Raw genomic sequence first — 19764 nt, forward strand, 5'->3', positions numbered from 1 at the left:
TAATAATTAAAACCACCATTTCAAAGATTTTCTATACACAAAGAATGAGAAAATGTTGTTGGAAGATTTTACAGCACACAATTGACCAATCCTAAATCATTACTATTACACTTCTTTCTTCTTCAGTATGAGTGGACCCACATTATCTCCTGTCAATTCATTATGTTTATTGTGGGAACCATCACAGGCAGGAAACGTCTTTGAACGCCAACACCTACAATAAGCTGCTTTAGTAAGACACAAATCTTCAATGTTTATTTCATTCACCACTTTAGGGTTTTCCTTTTGTATTTTAAGATTTATCAAGCTATCCTTCTGTTGTTTTTTCTTCGGGAAGAATGGACGGACTGCAAGGTAGCCAAGTAGTGCAAGTACACCAAGGAAAGGCAATAACCGAAGCCATTCTGAAACTGTGAGCCGGGCGAAGCCGGTAATGCTCTCCGGGACTGGGAGCCGCTTAAGATAAGCTGGGAGCTGCACCTTCACGATGCGGGCCACGCTCTCAAGTACCATCCTGGCCAGCGGCGTCAGCTCCTCTCCGAGCCTCCTCCGCACTCCGGCTGGGCTGCCGCGCCTGCGCCCGAATTTCCCTCTTAAAACTGCTTTCATTGTGTCCTATACATTCTGATATGTTTTGTCTGTATTTTCATTTGTCTCTAAGAATTTTTTTATTTCCTCCTTTATGTCTTCTGTAACCCATTGATCATTTAGTAACATATTGTTCATTTTCCAGGTGATGCAGGATTTTTCCTTCCTTCTTTTATCATTGATTTCCAGTTTCATTCCATTATGATCAGATAAGATGCATGGTATTATCTCCACACCTTTATATTTACTAAGAGTTGCCCTATGGCATAATATATGGTCTATCTTTGAGAAGGATCCATGTGTTGCTGAGAAGAACGTGTATCCACTTGATGATGGTCGATATATTCTATATATGTCGGTTAAGTCTAGGTTATTGATTGTGTTATTGAGTTCTATAGTTTCTTTATTCAGCTTTTGTCTGGTGGATCTGTCCAATGGAGAGAGTGGTGTGTTGAAGTCACCCATAATTATTGTCTTGTGGTCTATTGGACTCTTGAACTTGAGGAGAGTTTGTTTTATGAACGTTGCAGCATCATTGTTTGGTGCATACATATTGATAATTGTTATGTCTTGTTGGTGGATGGTTCCTTTTAACAGTATATAATGTCCTTCTTTATCCCTTTTGATTAACTTAGGTTTGAAGTTGATTTTATTTGATATGAGTATGGCCACTCCTGCTTGCTTCCGAGGACCATGTGAGTGGTATGATTTTTCCCAACCTTTCACCTTCAGCCTGTGTATGTCTTTTCCTATCATATGAGTCTCCTGAAGGCAGCATATTGTTGGATTTGTTTTTTTAATCCAGGTTACTAACCCATGTCTCTTGATTGGTGAATTTAAGCCATTAACGTTTAAGGTTACTATTGATATATGGTTTACACTTCCATTCATGCTTATTTATTTATTTATTTTAATTTGGCTAGTTTTTCCTTTTTGGTTATTTTTTTCTTCCCTTACTGAGTTACCTCCCACTGTTAGTTTTGGGTGCTGTTTTTCATTCCTCTTCTTGTAGTGTTTTGCTCAAAATGCCTTGCAGTGCTGGTTTTCTGGCTGCAAATTCTTTTAACTTTTGTTTATCGTGAAATATTTTAATTTCATTGTCAAATCTGAAGCTTAATTTTGCTGGATACAGTATTCTTGGTTGGAATCCATTATTTTTCAGCGTTTGAAATACGTTGTTCCAGGTTCTTCTCGCTTTCAACGTCTGTGATGAAAAATAAGCCGTTAACCTAATTGGTTTACCCCTGAATATAATCTTCCTCCTTTCTCTCGTAGCTTTTAATATTCTCTCCTTGTTCTGTATGTTGGATATCTTCATAATTATGTGTCTTGGAGTTGGTCTATTACGGTTTTGTATGTTTGGGGTCCTGTAGGCTTCCAGGATTTGGCAATCCATTCCATCTTTCATATCTGGGAAGTTTTCTAAGATTATTTCATTCAATAGATTGTTCATTCCTTTGGTTTGAACCTCTACACCTTCTTCTATCCCAATGACTCTCAAGTTTGGTTTTTTTATGACATCCCATATCTCTTGGATGGATTGCTCGTGATTTCTTAGGATCCATTCTGTGTTGACTATATTCTTTTCAAGTTGATAAACTTTGTCTTCATTATCTGATGTTCTGACTTCTATTTGATCTAGTCTATTTGTAATATTCTCGTTTGAGTTTTTAATTTGGTTTTTGGTTTCCTGCATTTCTAGGATTACCGTTTGATTTTTTTAAAAAATCTCTATCTCCTGGTAGAGCTCATTCTTTGCCATCTGAATTTGCTTATGTAATTCGTTTTCAAAGTATACTTTCATTGTTTGGACTTGCTGTCTAAAGTGTTCTCTAAGATTCCGTTCTATCTGAATTAGGTATGCCTTGAGTTCTTTCTCTGTCCATTTTTCTGATGCCTCTAGGTTCTCCTGTGGATTTAAGTTGTCCTGCATTGTTTTTAATCATTTTTCCCTTGTTTTTTCATGGTGCTCACGTTACTTTCCAACTCTGTTTAACTGCTGTGTTTCTGTTTTCTTCTTTAAATTTGTTTTGGTTTTTATGGTTCCAATATCTCTCCTTTGTGTTGGGAGACAATGTTTAGAGATGTTGGATTTAATTGTGATTTAAGGTAAATTCATTAGTTTCATTAAAGGCCTACAGATTTTGATGGCATATATAGATTTGAGGTTTGAACTTAGGATTTTATGTTGAGGTCGGGCGATTTGAGGGTATGGAGGTTAGTATATGTTAGCTTCTTTGGGGGGTTGCTCAAATGCAGGCGGATATTAACAAGAGAATAGACAGGAATACTTGGGGGTAGTTAAGGGCTTAGGCGGACTATAGACCGATTCGTAGTATTCATCTATTTGCATTTAGTAAGTTGTATGTAATCTGGGTGGTCATGCTTAAGAGGAAAGATGGGGAAAAGGTAAGGAAGCAAACCAAGAAAGAGAGAGGAAGAGAAAAGAATAGAAAAGAAAAAGAAATGATAAAAAAATAATAAAATGCAGTAAAATAAAAATTACAATTAAAAAATAATAATATACTTAAAAAAAGAAAAAATTAAAATTAAAAAATTGAAAAAATTAAAAAATTAAAAAAAAAGGGAAAGAGAGAGAAAAAAAAGGAGGGCACTGTTAGGCTTCTATTTTCTTCGCTTCCAGTAGGTGGCGCTGTGCCTTCCGGGCCAAGATTTTGCCCTCCATCTGTAGGAAACAATCCATGTGAGGCTGCTCCCTCCCCCCCCCCCCCCCCGTGTCTCTCAAAACCTGTTAGCTTAGGTTTATTCCTGGTCTCTAGTCCCCTCGATCTCCTGCCAGCCAGGCCTTTCCCAGTGTGATACCTCTCGGCAGTTCAAGCTACACTCTGGGCCTGCAGTTTCCTGGACATGGAGCACGGCTATTGGGAACCGGCACCTTATTGTTTTCATTCCCTCCACTAGCCCCTCCTCCGAGAGCTGGCAAGACAGGTTTCGTTTTTGCCGCTGGTGGGAGGGGGGAGTTGGAGGTCAGGTGCCTTTACCTTTCCCCACGCCTCTATTCACGCTCACTCTGTTAATCACGCCCCTGGAAAGCCGGGGAGAGATTTTATGCGATTTCCCCGCTGTATGGGAGATGGTCTAAATGACACACACCTGTTCTATTGCTGAATGAGCTGCAATCTGTTGAAAACTGGCGATGGTTACGTCAGCTCTCCAATACGGTGGCCACTGGCTTCCTCGGTGGGCTGTCCAGTGTGGAGGACAGAACTGGACCGCTTCCTTCCCCTGTCTCAAACCCAGAACTCAGCCTGGAGCACAGTGAGGGCACAGCTGGCAGGAGACCACAGAATCTGCAGTGCCGTTCCTCTGCGTTGCTAGCATGACATTTCCCGGCATGCCGCAGTCTCTAGCACTGGGGTGGGGGCGGCCGCACAGACAGCTTGAATCTCTGGGCACACGGTTCACTCGTGGTTGAGCCCCAGTAACCGATCCTTGGGCGATGGAAATCCTTCCTCTAGGTTTTGGTGCACCCCAATTTTGCTGGAAATTCCTAACAAGATAGCTTTTGGCCGTTCTAACTCGTTATTCACCTGCGCAGTGACGCGGTACACAGGGGTGATGCACTCTATTTGCCACCATCTTGCTCTCCCAAGATAATTGTCGCTGTTTTACCGGTGAGGAGTCCTTGCTTCACCAATGCTGAATTATAACACCAGAGAAGGATGCCGAGGTAAGTTTAGAGTGGAAAGTAGAAGCTTTTTTAAAGGACAGCAGAAAATACTTCCATTACAATTCTTAATATACCTTTATACCACAATTTATCATATCTCTGTTTGTATATAAGGTATGTTAACACCAGATTCACATCTTCATACATTATTTTGTGTAATGATGACCATCACCTTCAACCATCCTTGCTACTCCCCTTCCCCCTCTTTTTCCCTACCATCTAGAGGTAATCTTCCTCCCATGCTCTCCCTTCCTACCCCACTTTGAGTCACCTCCCTTATATCAGAGAAGACATTCGGCATTTATTTTTTTGGGATTGGCTAACTTCACTTAGCATAATCTTCTCTAATGCCATCCATTTACCTGCAAATGCCATGATCTTATTCTTTTTTAGTGCTGAGTAAAGTTCTATTGTGTTTAAATGACACATTTTTTTATCCATTCATCCACTGAAGGACATCTAGGTTGGCTCCACAGTTTAGCTATTATGAATTGTGCTGCCATAAACATTGATGTGGCTGTGTCCCTGTAGTATGCTGTTTTTAGGTCCTTTGGGTATAGTCTGAGAAGAGGAATAGCTGGGTCAAATGGTGGTTCCATTCCAGCTTTCCAAGGAATCTCCATACTGCTTTCCAAATTGGCTGCACTAATTTGCAGTCCCACCAGCAATGTATGAGTGTACCTTTTTCTCCACATCCTCGCCATCACTTATTGTTGTTTGTCTTGATAATAGTTGCCATTCTTACTGAAGTGAGATGGTATCTTAGAGCAGCTTTGCATTTCTCTAATTGCTAGAGATAATAAGCATTTTTTCCATATGTTTGTTGATTAATTGTATATCTTCTGAGAAATGTCTGTTCAGGTCCTTGGCCCATTTATTGATTGGATTACTTGTTTTTTAGGTGCTTATCTTGTTTTCCAGATGAATTTCATGATTGCTTTTTCTATTTCTATTAGGAATGTCATTGGGATTTTGATCAGAATTGCATTAAATCTGTATAGTGCTTTTGGTAGTATGGTCATTTTGATAATATTAATTCTGCCTATCCAAGAGCAAGGTAGATCTTCCCATCTTCTAAGATCTTCTTTGATTTCTTTCTTTAGTGTTCTGTAATTTTCATTAAATAGATCTTCCACCTCTTTCATTAAGTTGGTTCCCAAGTATTTTATTTTTTTGAGGCTATTGAAAATGGGGTCATTTTCCTTGTTTCCCTTTCTGAGGATTTGTCATTGATATGCCTTTGATTTATGGGTGCTTATTTTATATCCTGCTAGTTTTCTGAATTCATTTACTTGTTCTAGAAGTTTTCTGGTAGAACTTTTAGGGTCTTCTAGGTATAGAATCATATCATCAGCAAATAGTGCCAATTTGAGTTCGTCTTTTCCTATACGTATCCCTTTAATTTATTTTGTCTAATTGCTCTGGCCAGTGTTTCAAGAACTATGTTAAATAGAAGTGGTGAAAGAGGGCATCCCTGTCTTGTTCCAGTTTTTGGAGGGAATGCCTTCAAATTTTCTCCATTTAGAATGATGTTGGCCTGGGGGCTTAGCATAGTTAGCCTTTATGATGTTGAGATATGTTCCTGGTATCCCTAGTTTTTCTAGAGTTTTGAACATGAGGAGTTCTGTATTTTGTTAAATGTTTTTTCTTTGTCTACTGAGATGATCACATGATTCTTATCTTTAAGTCTTTTGATATGATGAATTACATTTATTGATTTCTGTATGTTGAACCAACCTTGAATCCCCGGGATGAATCCCACTTGATCATTGTTCATGATCTTTTTGATATACTTTAGTATTTGATTTGCAAGAATTTTATTGAGAATTTTTGTATTTATGTTCATTAGAGATATTGGTCTGAAGTTTTCTTTTTTTGATGGTCTTTGCCTGGTTTTGGAATCAGGGTCATATTAGCCTCATAGAATGAGTTTGGAAGTGCTGCCTCTTTTTCTATTTCCTGAAATAAATTGAAGATTATTTGTATTAGTTCTTCTTTAAAAATCTTGTAGAACTTGAGTGTATCTGTCCAGTCCTGGGCTTTTCTTGGTTGATAGACTTTTGATGGTGTCTGCTGTTTTGTCACTTGAAATTGATCTGTTAAAATTGTGTATATCAACTTGACTCAATTTGGGCAAATTATATGACTCTAGAAATGTGTTGATGCCTTCAATATTTTCTATTTTATTGGAGTACAGGTTTTCAAAATAATTTCAAATTATCTCTGTATTTCTATAGTATTTGTTGTGATATTTCCTTTTTCATCACGTATGTTAGTGATTTGAGTTTTCTCTCTCCTCTCTTCATTACCATGGCTAAGGGTCTGTCAATTTTATTAATTTTTTCAAAGAACCAACTTATTGTCCTGTAAATATTTTTAAAATTGTTTCTTTTGTTTCAATTTCATTGACTTCAGCTCTGATTTTAATTATTTCCTGTCTTCTGTTGCTTTTGGTGTTGATTTGTTCTTCTTTTTCTAGGGCTTTTAGATGTAATGTTAAGTCATTATTTGTTGACTTTTTCTTCTTTTAAGGAATGAACTCTATGCAATGAACTTTCCTCTTAGAACTGCTTTCATACTGTCCCAGAGACTTCAATATGTTGTATCTGTGTTCTCATTCCCTCTAAAAACTTTTTAATCTCCTCCTTGATGTCTTCTGTAACCCATTGTTTATGCAGTAGTATATTATTTAGTCTCCAGGTGTTGAAGTGGATTTTATTTTTTATCTTATCATTGATTTCTAATTTCATTCCATTATGATCTGATAGAATGCCGGACAGTATCTCTACTTTTTTATATTTGCTAAGAGTTGCTTTGTGGCTTAGTCTATTTTAGAGAAGGATCCTTGTACTGCTGAGAAGAAAGTGTATCCACTTAGCGCAGGTTGAAATACTCTATATATGTCAGTTAAGTCTAAGTTATTGATTGTATTATAGTTTCTTTGTTCAGGTTTTATTTGGAAGATGTATCTTGTGATGAAAGAGGTGTGTTAAAGTCACCCGAAATTATTGTGTTGTGGTCTATTCAACTCTTGAACTTGAGAAGAGTTTGTTTGATGAACGTAGATGGTGTGTGAACTGGGCCTACTGAGAGCCTGGGTCCTGCCAGGACTGGTGTGGGCAGTCTGGGCTGCTGGTAGGAAGGGGTGGTCCTACACCAGAGACTAGGCTCTGGTGGGTGTCTGCCCCACTGGGGGAGGGATGGACTGAGACTTCTGTGTGCCTGGCATCTGCACAGGCTGGTGTGGGTGGATCTGGACCTATGGGACTGACCTTCTGTAGTAGTCTGCTGGTCAGAAGGGGCACCTCCAGATTTTTATATGAAACAATTAGAATGGCAAGTCACACTTACCTCTGGGCAACTAGAACTAGTGAAGAAGAAAGGGAGGTTCTCATTAAATCTCATGCTATGGGTAATTTTTATCATAAAAGCAACAGTATTTTTAGGCTACAATCGATATTTCATTTATCAGATTTGGAAATAAATGAAATTAAAGGCAACTAAGATAAAGTTTTACAAGTCTTCTCACAGAAAAACTTTAAAGAAAGAATTATAAAAAGCTTTAGATTTGGGCTGGGGTTGTAACTCCGTTGTAGAGTGCTTGCTTCGAATGTGTGGGGCACTGGGTTCGATCCTCAGCACCACATAAAAATAAATAAATAATGATATTGTGTCCATCTAAAACTAAAAAAAAATGAAAAAAAATTCAAAGTTTTAGAAGAAAATACTCCTTATTTTCATAAATGCTACAAATTAAATGATTTATTTTTCACTAGAATAATATAATTAGGCATAATATCCATTCTGTATGCAGAATAATTACAAAGATTTTCCCCAAACTGAACCTTATAGGGGGTATAAATGTACCTTTGAAGCTGATATTGATTTTTTATGACCCTCTTTTTATTGCTTATGATTTGACAGTTCATTCAAATTTCTTTCTCATTAAATTTCTTTAACTCTCAAAAGCATAGGGAAAGTGATATCTTTGAGGCTAAAAAGAAACAAGTTTGCATCTTAAGTGTGACCAAGACAAACAAAACATAAAGTGGAATTATATCACATGGATGTGTAAATCATGACAAGAAGAGCAATTGGCAGGTGTGTCCCCAACCTCCAAACTGGGTGGCCTACAATGAGTATGAGTGCTAGTAGTGTAGAATTAGGACAGCATTAGAATTAGAAGAGAAGCTTGGGAGTTAAAGGTAGTATTTGATTCAGATAATTACATGTGTAGAAAAAGAAAAAAAATATTGTAATATACTACTTTCATCTGACTCAGTTGAGCCCAACAAGTTTTACAATACTGCATCCTTTCATCCTTTTAGTAATCTGGTAAATTCTATATAGTAATCTCTTTTTATTGCATTGATGTGTATGGAAGCTGGGGTTTTATTTCCTCAGAAATAGAGTGATGGAATTTTATTGGAGGCAGTGATGAGGGGAGTGCAGGGGACACATCAGGCCCCTGGAACTAAGTGTCAACTCTAAAGATAGAGGAGTCATTGTCCTAAAATAGAACATATTATAATGAGGGGTTTGGTGAGATTTTTAAGGAAGGAGTGATTAGTAAGAGTTGAGTGAAATGTTCAAGAAATTTTTCTTGAGACTGCACTCTATCAGAATTTTTTATTATGAAAAAGGATGGCATAGATTTTGGGAGAAGCCAGTCTTTCTGCCCTGCACAGATTCCTGTACCATTCCTAAATGTTGGAAGTTTAGGACATCTCTAGATAGAGCATTAATGGCTTCATGTTGGAAGATTGGTGGTTGAGGTGTTGATTGTTAAATGAGTGGCCTTCATGAGCACAGGCAGTGAACATATTGGAGCCTGGGAAAGAAAGGAAGACAGGTTCCACATTCTATGTGGTGCCTATAGCTGGAAGAAGCATGGAACAAAAAGGAGGCATACTTGGTGCAGAATCACACTGAAAGTAAGAAATATGCTATGTGGAAGAATGTAGAGAAACTCACTAGCCATCTGAATGCCATGACTAAAGGTTTCAGTTTGAATTATAGCCAGTGTATATATATTTGTCAGTAATAAGTGCTGTGAATAGGAAATGACTCTTAGAAATCTCCATCCTTAAAACATAATTCTTATCATGTGGAGGCCACTAGTGAGAGAATGACTATTATTAGGGTGAACAGAAAATTGTATTTAGTATGATTCTTAGGGTGAAAACATAGAGTTTGGAAAATAAAACTAGCATTTGTATGTGAAAATTCAAATAATGGCTGGGCATGGTGGCACACGCCTATAATACCAGCAGCTTGGGAGGCTGAGGCAGGAGGATTACAAGTTCAAAGCCATCCTTAGCAACTTAGTGAAGCCCTAAGCAACTTAATGGGATCCTGTCTCAAAATTTTAAACGGCATTTAAAAAAGGGCTGAGGAGGTGGCTCAGGGGTTAAGTGCCCCTGGGTTCACTCCCTAGTTAGGGAAAATAATAATAATAACAATAAAATAACGTCAACAGTTTCTAATAGATAAGTACATATGTTTTAAAATCTGAGGATCTCATTTCAAGACCTAATTTATCAATTTACCAACTCTGTAATCTTAGACATTTTATTTAACTTTTAATCTCAGTTTCTTCTTAAAAAATATAATACATCTTGGGCTGGGGTTGTAGCTCAGTGTTGGAGTGCTTGCCTGGCATTTGTGAGGCACTGTATTTGATCCTCAGAACCACATAAAATTAAATAAATAAAATAAGGGTATTAAAAATAATACATATCTTGAATTATTACACATAGTGCCTGGTAGTTAGTGGATGCTTTATAACTATGACTATTGTAACTATCATATTATTCTTCATTATTTCAGATAAAATTTCAATGGTTAGATTTTTTTAATCTATAAGAAAATATGATTTTTTTGTGTAAGAAATTTTATTTATTCTTTGATAATGAGTTTTCCATATAGTTTTACTCTTCATTTTGTAACACATAAGACATATATGGGTATACTAGACACCTGAACAAATGATGTCTCAAGGGAAAGTAATGAACAGCTGTAGTCATGGCTCCATAAAATCCTCTCAGTAGGTAAAGAGTCTGCAATATTAAGCAAATACACCTTGTGTATGTGTGTGAGAACATACTGGTAAAGCATTTGATTGAAAACACATGAATGGGGGAGGGCTGGGATTGTGGCTCAATGGTAGAGCACTCACCTCGCATGTGCGAGACCCTGGGTTCAATCCTCAGCACCACATAAGAATAAATAAGTGAAATAAAGGTATTGTTTCCAACTACAACTAAAAAATACATATTAAAAAAAGAAAACACATGAATCAACTGTTCTTTACTATGCAGCAACCAAATCAAATCTGGGCCACCTGATGTGGGAACTAACCTGACTGACCTGATCTGCTATGTGCTTATTGTTGTAGGCTGTGAGTATGGAAAACATTAAAGTACCAGTCAGCTTTGCTTAGTCAGTGGACACATTATTCTCTAAGAAGTCCTGAGGAAAAAATGGAATTTTAGCTCTGTGTTATAATTTCTAAATTAAAGTATATTTTATTTACTGATGTAGAAGTTCAAAATTGGTCAGGACTGAAAACGGTTAATGCTATAATAATCAGCATAATAAGCTTATGTGGGAGTTTCCTAACAAAATCACTGCCAGTAAAAACAGAAATCCTTATAAAAGTGTTTTTTCTAAAGTGAGTTTTAACAGAAGAAATTTTGTATAACCTATATTTTTTAACAGTAGTGTAGGCCTGAAAATATAACTATCACACTTTCAAAATATTAATGTAATTATTTAGAGAAATTATTTGTACTTCATGATTTCTCCCCAAATGTATTCTGTAATTATGTAACAGAAGATCACTTTGGAAATTTCCAATGGGACTGAAGTGGCACCCCCCTTTCTCCGTGTAAAAGCCATCTTCACCATGGCTGATTTTAGGACTGTCAGCAAAAGAGTCTCTGCAAAAGAGTCCAATGTAGATAAACTTCCTATTTTCGTGTCACCCTGTTTACTTGGCCACTGGCAGAGAAGATACCAGCACTCCAGGTGCTGGACACCCCCTTACTAGTTTTTCACAAACATATCCAGTATAGTACTTTGTAGAACTGTGCAAACAAGGCCTCTGGCCTTGAGCTGGGCTTCACAGAGATGTCTACATTTTTAAGATAAGTTAGAATTGGGCTCCATGGTAACACCTGGCAGGGGGAGGAAAGAAAGGAGAGAAGAAGCTCTCCCCTTCTCAGGTGTTGTCCTTGAAGAGTTAACTTGTCCAAAACAGCGAAAGAAAAAGCTGCTTTTATGTGAACTTCTGCAGACTGTGAACTTCTGAGCCCCTCCCTTACATGCTGGGTATAAAACTCTGAAACTCCCTGAACTTGGGGTTCAGGGGATTAATTGATCACAGCAAAAGCTGTGCCCTCTGAACCTGGCTGCAGCCAAATAAAACTGTTTCCTGCTATCTTCAGTGCCTTCCCTCGTTTGTCCTTACAACAGGACAGGATTTTGAACTTTCTGCTGATGAGTGACACTTCTGTTTCTGAGTATGGTTTAGATATTTAGAAAAAGGTATTATGATAATTATCATTAAAATTAAGAAATAATGTAAACAGGTTTTTTTTTTTTTTGCTCTTAAACATTTAGAGCACTTTTATTTATTTTTCTCTATGTTGCAAGGTTTTTAAAATGTATAGTTTGTGAAATAAATTAACTGATTATATAGCTTTGTACCAAAAAAACTTACCTGCTTATATTTTTATCCTTTTTCTAAATCACAAAGTTTTATATTTTTCCTTTTGTGTGATTTATTAAGATGCTTATATTTTCTCTTTTTATCCAAAATAAAATTCTATGAAGTAGAAAAAATTAATTGCTCAAGCTTAACAAAAAATAGTAAAAAAAAAAAAAAAAAAAGGAAATGTTCCCCATGGCTTGCAATAGATAGTCCTTCAGGAGACAAATGTGAATGGGACAGTTGTGTAAATAACTAGTGAGAGTTGGTGGGTAGGAATGAATAGTGCTCTGGGCTAAATCAGAAGACCATGAACCATGTTTTGCTGTTTCTGACTGCATGAACGTGGCCACATCAGTAAACTTTTTAATTTTCAGCATAGATTTTGAATAATTTTTTATTTGAATAATTTTTTTTAGGGAAAATACTTCTAAAACTAAGTGTGACCATTAAATCATATTATGATTTGAATTTGTTTCCTTATCTCATTTTTTTCTAAAAAATGACAATATGCAAAAGTATCTGTTGATGCAAAAATATTATCCAACACTGGTACAAATTGTTAAACTAATAACCATTATTATTTATCAAGTTTACTATTGTATTTTGAATTTTAAAAATATATTTTTAAGTGTCTAGTATAAAGTTTTTCTTTAGTAAAAACACCTGAGGCAAAACTAACTTTTAAAAAGTATGTGTGCATGACACACCAGAAAATGAGAGGAAATATCAGAAAATTAATGGCAAAATTCTGATATTTTCCTTCTGAGTCCAACATCTAATTAAATGTTGGATAAAGGATTTATTGAATTTATCTTCCTGTCCAAATATTAGTGTCCTAAAGCCATAGATTTGGCCATTAAATTTGATAGTTTGCTTTCCCTTTTGTTAATTAACAGCTGGGGGATTCCAAAGATGGTGAATTACAAGGAGAAAGCATTATCTAATAGCTCCTCAACATCATATAAAAGGGGAAGGCATCTTCTCAGGCAGATGGGTAGCCAGGGGAACACACTGAAACTTAATGTTAAACTGTTAATTTTTTTTTTAAAGACACAGAAAATCAGATACCTGAACTTAAGAAATAGTGTGTACAAGAAGCCTCAGTTTGTGGCGATTGTGAGGGGAAGGAGCAGCCTGGCAGAGAAAGGAGAAAACGTAAGTGGCAGATTAAGACATTTTTTGAAAGGAAGAAAAGTTAACTTGAAGAAACCTGTGGATTGGAGAGGAAGTGTTTTTAATGGGCTCAGAGTTGGTGGGTGAATTGGCTTGGTGAAAACAAATCAAATATCCCTTGCAACCCGCGCCACCATAGGATGAATTTCCTGAGCAGGGAATCACGCTACTGTGGATTCATGTCCCTCGGAGTTTCTCATGGGGTTAGGATTATAAATACATGCATCTTTTAATTTTATCCTCAAAAACTTATTCTTTAGGAAAATTGCTATTTGTGGAAGAGTTATAACCAGAAATTTGAAGAATCATTAACACTAGAAATACTTCAGTATACTAATAGTAACATCAGAGAGTCCCACTAAGGCTAAAAAATCAAATGGAAACAGAATAAAAATTTTTCCATACTACTTGTCATCATATATTCAGAACTTAAAAAATAGTTGCATATATTTCCTTAAAGGGCTCTTTCCTGAATAACCTGGGAATAATTTATTGCTTCCCCTGACCATGCCTGGACACCACAAATGTTCTGTGTCAGAAAGGTGGAAAATAATACATGCACAGGAAAGTAATAAAGCATAAATATACAACTTGATGATTTGTGGTTAGACAAGTACTCATGAAACTTTGTTAGCAAACCAGTAGCATTATGCCTTTTCCTTACTAATTACAAGTCTCCTCCTAGCCCTACTCCCTGAAAGGTAATCATAGTCCTTTTTTGGTGACAACTTCCTTGCTTTTCTTTTTGTTTCTGGCTTGTTTTGTCTTTGTGTTTTTAAGGTTCATCAGTTGTTATTTGTAACTGTATGGTTTATTTATTTTTTGTTATATGATATTTGATTGTATGGATATAAAAAATCTACTTACTTATTTCTGTTGGTGAACATTTGTTTGTTGTGAATAATTTCTTTGGTTATTGTGAATAATGCTTCTTTGTCTATTCTTGCCCATGTACATAATTCCTAGAGTATTTACTCTGGAATGGAATTGTTAGATCACAGGATCTGCATATGATATCCTTCATTATTAGATGATGACAATTTTTTTTTCCAATTTTATGAAGCAATGTACTCTCCTACATTCTTGCTAGTTCTTACTATTTTAGACTGTTAATTTTTATCCTTTCTTCTAAGTACGCGTACTTTATTATATTGATTTAATTTTCATTGCCCTTACTTCTCATGAAGTTTAGCCTCTTGTCATAATAAATTTATTGACTTTCCTTTTTTTCTGATGTGTCCATTCCAAGCTTGACCTATTTTTCTATTGCATTATTGGTCTTTTCCTTATTGATTAGCAATCATTCTTTATTCATTACAGATACAAGCTCTTTGTTAATTATGTGTATGGTGAAGGAATTAAAAATATGTCACTCTGGCATATTGACTATTTTGAGTTAATGCCACTTGAAAATAAGCAGGTGCTAGATTATTCTTTCCTTGGTGCTGTGTCTTAAAAGCAAGAGATGAGTTCCAATGTGAAGAATATCTGCCTTAAAGCAGAAGGAAAGAAACATTTTTATTATTAAAAACAGAAACCTGAGACACATAATTCTGTACAGGCCTTGTTAAAATAACTCTTCTAGTTTTCCCACATAATTTAGTTACTTTTTCACAATGTATTACCCTTTGTCCATTTTAGTATATGAGTGATCAAAACTAACTACATCTTTGAGTCTTTATTTCTTTATGAAGTTTCCTGTGCTATGTAAAATTTGTTTCAAATAAATCTGTGTACTTTTCTCCTATTGATCTAACATGAGCTTAATTCTCAGGCTCAGATGAAAAAATGCTCTAAAGGGGTTGAAATAAATTTTTTGTATTCTCCGATATTACAAATATCTTCTCTCACTTTGTTATTTTGCCATTTTATCCTGTGACAGTATCTTTTGAATAACAATTTTCTTATTTTGATAAGTCAAATTTATCAGTTTTTACTTTAAGATTCTTTTTGATAAAAAATGGTGAAATGACACTATTTTTTCATCATCTTCAAGACATCTTTTTCTACCTTAAGGTCACCAAGTTATCATCTTATATATTTTTTTAAACTCCCATTTTCTATTCTAATCATTCTAACTTTACTTTTGTGCCCTATTTCCTTGAAATTTTTCTCATAAATGCTGCAAAATTGTTATTTCCAGACTTAATGCCTCCCTTGAATTACAAATACATATTTACAGTTATTTACCTTTCCTCATAACTTATATGATTCAAATGTAAAGATTCAGAAGGAAATTCTTGATTCCCTGTACTCAAATGTAGCCTTACTCCCAACCTTTCCTATTTTTTCCCTTTACATCAGCTCCTAAATTTAATTAATCAGCAATCTTGTTATTTTTTCTATAAATATTTTCTCAATTCAGCTATTTTTCACAATATTCATTGCTAGCTCCTTAATTCAGTTGACCCCATTCTTTCCCAGGATGACTGCAATAGTTTCTTGATTTGTCTCCCTTGTACTACTCTTGTCCTGTTGTAATTATTTCCTTTTATAGTAGCCAGATTCATCCTTAAAAAATGGAAAATTATATTTAAACTCTTTTGTGTATAAACTTATATATAAATTTAATGTATGTAATAAATTTTAATATAAATTTATACATAAATTTATATTTAAACTCTTCCCCTCATATTTAGAATAAAATAGAAACTTCTTTATGAGGCCCACATTCATATTTCTTCAGCTTCATCTATTACCATTTTCACCCTCCTTAGTTTTGCTCCAGTCACACTGGCTTCTTTGTGTTCCCCAATCCTACCAAAATTGTAGTCACCTTAGATCCTTGACACTTGCTCTTTCTTTTGTCTTCCTCTTTCCTAGAATGCATCTTGACTATCCTAGAATGGTGCTTGTCACACGGTAAGTATTCAAAAGCTCTTGATAAGTAAACAAATTTAAGGATAGATGAAAAAAATACATGAATGGATAGATGGGTGAATTTTGTAGGAAAAAACCTTTCTTAACATATCAACCAATTTTTATCACACCAGTTATTTCAGTCTAATTTATGTGATTGAAGATAGGTTAAGTATATATGCAGCCCTGGAAACTGTTCGTTTTGTTTTTTTAATTAATTCTTCAATTTCACTGTTTCCTTTCCCTCCAAAAATGGATTATTTTCAATTCAAATTCTGATCGATTTAATTTTTTTAGGTGATTCGTTTTATGGTTGCACACCAGATTAAATAAATGAGTGAATGAATGTTCTCAATATTCTGAAATTCTTAATTCTTGCAGAAATCTTATGCTCCTTCAAACTTTTTACTTATTATGGGTAACATTTTAGAGTGGGAAGAGACTTTGGAAATGTTCTGATTTTAAATCCAACCCGACTGCTGAAAGCTTACACATTGCTGAAGGTGATCATTCAAATTTTGAATAAAAATATTTCATAATAATGGACCCCTTCTTCAAAAGACAACTACTTGTTATGGAAATGGACTACCAGAAATATAACTATTTTCCCCATAGGAGACTAGTCAGACTGCTTAAAAATGGAAAGGATTGAGTTTTAAGGGTTGGATCATGTACACATGTAAAAACTGTAAAGAAATAAATCTATTTTGAATCTCTAAATCATTTCATATTAAGGAAATTGGAAAAAAGGAAGTGAATAGTGAAAGTCGGAGCCTGTGTAAGAGTTAAAATCATAGTCTGAGAGGTTCTTAGCTCCTTTTTTTTTTTTTTTTTTTTGCTAATAGAGGGTAATTGCCATGGTTGATGGCAAACTGATGCTCTGGAAGATCTGCTTTTGATTTTATTATAAAATAAATATATTTTCTATTAGACTTTTAGGATCTTCCTCCATATTTTGTATCCTGAAATAAATGTAGAACTCTTTATCACTTTTTTCATTATGTTATACATTGCATAATATATTTATCAACATCACTGTTCTCTGAGTGTCTTAAGGGCAAGAAATATGTCTTATTTTTGTTTCCTTGTGGCCTAATAGGGAGCCTAGAACATAGTAGAGCTCAAAACATTTCTTAAATGAATAATTTATACACTGTAATTAAGACCTCCACTTAGAAAATAGTGCAGAGTTTTCTTCAGCTCTTTCATTCTATTATTGCATGCCATTAAGACACCATGATACTCAGTATTAGTATTGCTTGTTGTTTAATGATAAATGTAAAGTCATTTATTTCCTATGTGAAAATGATGAAATGTTCTCCTGCCTCAACATTCAATTGTTTTCTTTATCCTCTTGAATGTTCAGCAAATATCGTAGGTATTATTTTTTAACTGTAATTTTAATATATTCCTTAAAGTAAAAGCCACTCAACACTAAAACAAAACAAAACAAAACAAAACTTCCATTTAGTACAATACATAGTCAAGCTCTAAGCTTTCTTGGATAGTTCTTTTTTCATTAGTTCTGTTCATTATTTTAACCCCAGTTTAAATATCAAATATTCACTTTATTTGCCATTTTAAAAATTGGTTAATATCTGTATTTTCTGTATGATGAATGGATTGTTCTTGGTATTAGTAAGTCTTTCTCCTAGAAAGTTTTTGTGAGTTTTCAGAAATATTTTTTAAGGGTTGAAAAAAATTTGAGCTACCATTTTTCCACAAATATTCAAAATTGACTTCTTGAAGTCACTTAGGTGTGAGGAAAGTAGAACCTCATCAGTACATTAAAAAAGAAAGAGGCTTTTAAAATAGTGTTTCTCTGGTTTTCAAATATCCCTCATAATTATACATATATGTAAACATATGTACACATATGTACATATACATGTATATATATATTTGCTAATGACTTTTTAATTATTTTCAATAAATAATTGAATTTGCTCCATTTTTTCTAAGTGAATACTTTTAAATAGCTTTATATTTGTAGAAGTAAACATGTCTTTGATTATGTGAGGGCACGTGCACATACACACACACACACAAACACGCCCATGCACAAAGACACCCTCCCCTTGACGCTTGCTCTGAATTGCCAGTTTAATGTTGTCCTCACAGGGTGCAGCCAGGGAGTGTCAGGCTTGGCACTTACCTCAGTTACAGAGCTTGATTATAAAGCGGCAGAAAGTGCTAAGCCTTTGTAGTCTGGTTTGCAGTTTTCTCATTGGAGGAACAATTAAATAGTTATGAATTGTCTTTCAGTAATCATAAATTCCATAAATAATCAGGCAATAAAAGATTGAAAAGAGTTTATTTGAAATAAAGTATACCAAAGAAAGATTTGTTTGTACATTTCACCAAGAGTTGGTTACATTTCAACTCCTTTTCTTTAAAAGTAAATTGCTTTAATGTAGGTCTCATCTCAATATTATATCAAGAAATGCAAAAAAGTTTCATTACAATTCCTAGAATTGGTCTGATTCTCAGATATAGGTAGTTAATTCTAGGAGAATGCTCTGACGCTTGGATGATCATGCATAAACAAGCTTCAGCTGCACTAGGAGCCTATTAAAAACTCAGTAACATTTATGATTCAGATTATGTAGATTGCTGTGCCATTAAATTTTAATGCATTTTATTTAATTTATACTCTTTGGTCTTGGTGGTGGTGGTGATTGTGTGTGTGTGTGTGTGTGTGTGTGTGTGTGTGTGTATGTGTGTGAGTGAGAGAGAGAGAGAGAGAGAGAGAGGCAGACATGGACAAAGACAGAGACAGACAGGGAGAAAGACCTTTTCTTTCCAAGATAGTTTCATTGTTACTAAGTTATTTAAACTTTCTCTTTGTAAACCAACTTTCCCCCCATTTTTCTATTTAACTTTTGATTTCTTTCTTAAATTTGGCTATTGAGCATCCTTTTGCTCTCAAATATAACTGTCAGTGGTGGGAAGTTGTAGTGGGAAATCTTTCCTGACAATCGAATCTCTAGTTCTTAAAGTTACTATTGCTAAGTTGTTAAAGAAGAATTATGGAGTTGTAAAGGTGCCTGAAATATTGTGTAGGTGCATTTCATCAGTTTCTCTATAGGAAATATAGTTTCCCTTTTAGGTAGAAGATATTTTAATAAAAGTCATTATCAAAACTATTTATAAATCTTTTGGTCATTACAGATTTCCTGTGGCAGCATGATCTTACAGCATAATTAAGATTACTATAGGCCTTCACATTTAAAATTTTAGTGCTCATATCCTATAAAATATTGATAACCATAAATTTTAGATAAATACTATTTTCTTGGCTCACAATGTTCTTTCTATCTTGAATAATATTCTTCCACTTCTTTCTTTGCATTTTTTTAACATATTTTTCACTTATCAGTTTCAATGAGACTTCCTCAGAGAACACCTTCTGACCCTTCAGACTTTTCCACGTTCCTTTATTTTTATTTTTCTCACTCCTAGCACTTATAACAACTATAATAAAACTGTTAACTTTAATCATTCAGTGTTTCTTTTGTACACAGTCATAGTACTATACAACATCCATATAGTTTTCTGGGAAAAATATAAAATTCATAGTAATAAAGAAAGATTAAATAGTGTTTGTTAAATCATATTTATGCAACAGGATATTAAAATAGGACACCTGTAGTTTCTTTTTCAGCTGAAAAGTAAAGTTTTAGAATTTTAGACAGGCACACCTGCATTTAGACTTTGCAACAGAGATGCATTTATTGCA

The 19764-nt window shown here is 34.8% G+C and overlaps 1 protein-coding gene across 1 annotated transcript; it reads right to left on the reverse strand.

Moving 5' to 3' along the window:
* Cisd2 (CDGSH iron sulfur domain 2) lies at positions 1–534 on the reverse strand. The gene has a single exon (XM_027947341.2). The coding sequence runs from the start codon at positions 511–513 to the stop codon at positions 106–108; it is 408 nt and encodes a 135-aa protein (XP_027803142.2). The 5' UTR covers positions 514–534; the 3' UTR covers positions 1–105.
* Positions 535–19764: the final 19230 nt, after the last annotated feature.

Source organism: Marmota flaviventris, chromosome 7 (genome assembly GCF_047511675.1).
Source record: "Marmota flaviventris isolate mMarFla1 chromosome 7, mMarFla1.hap1, whole genome shotgun sequence".
Lineage (NCBI taxonomy): Eukaryota > Metazoa > Chordata > Mammalia > Rodentia > Sciuridae > Marmota > Marmota flaviventris.

Bases quoted from the DNA above. Each gene is read 5' to 3' on its own strand.
- Cisd2 (XM_027947341.2), bottom strand. From the start codon at position 513: ATGGTACTTGAGAGCGTGGCCCGCATCGTGAAGGTGCAGCTCCCAGCT.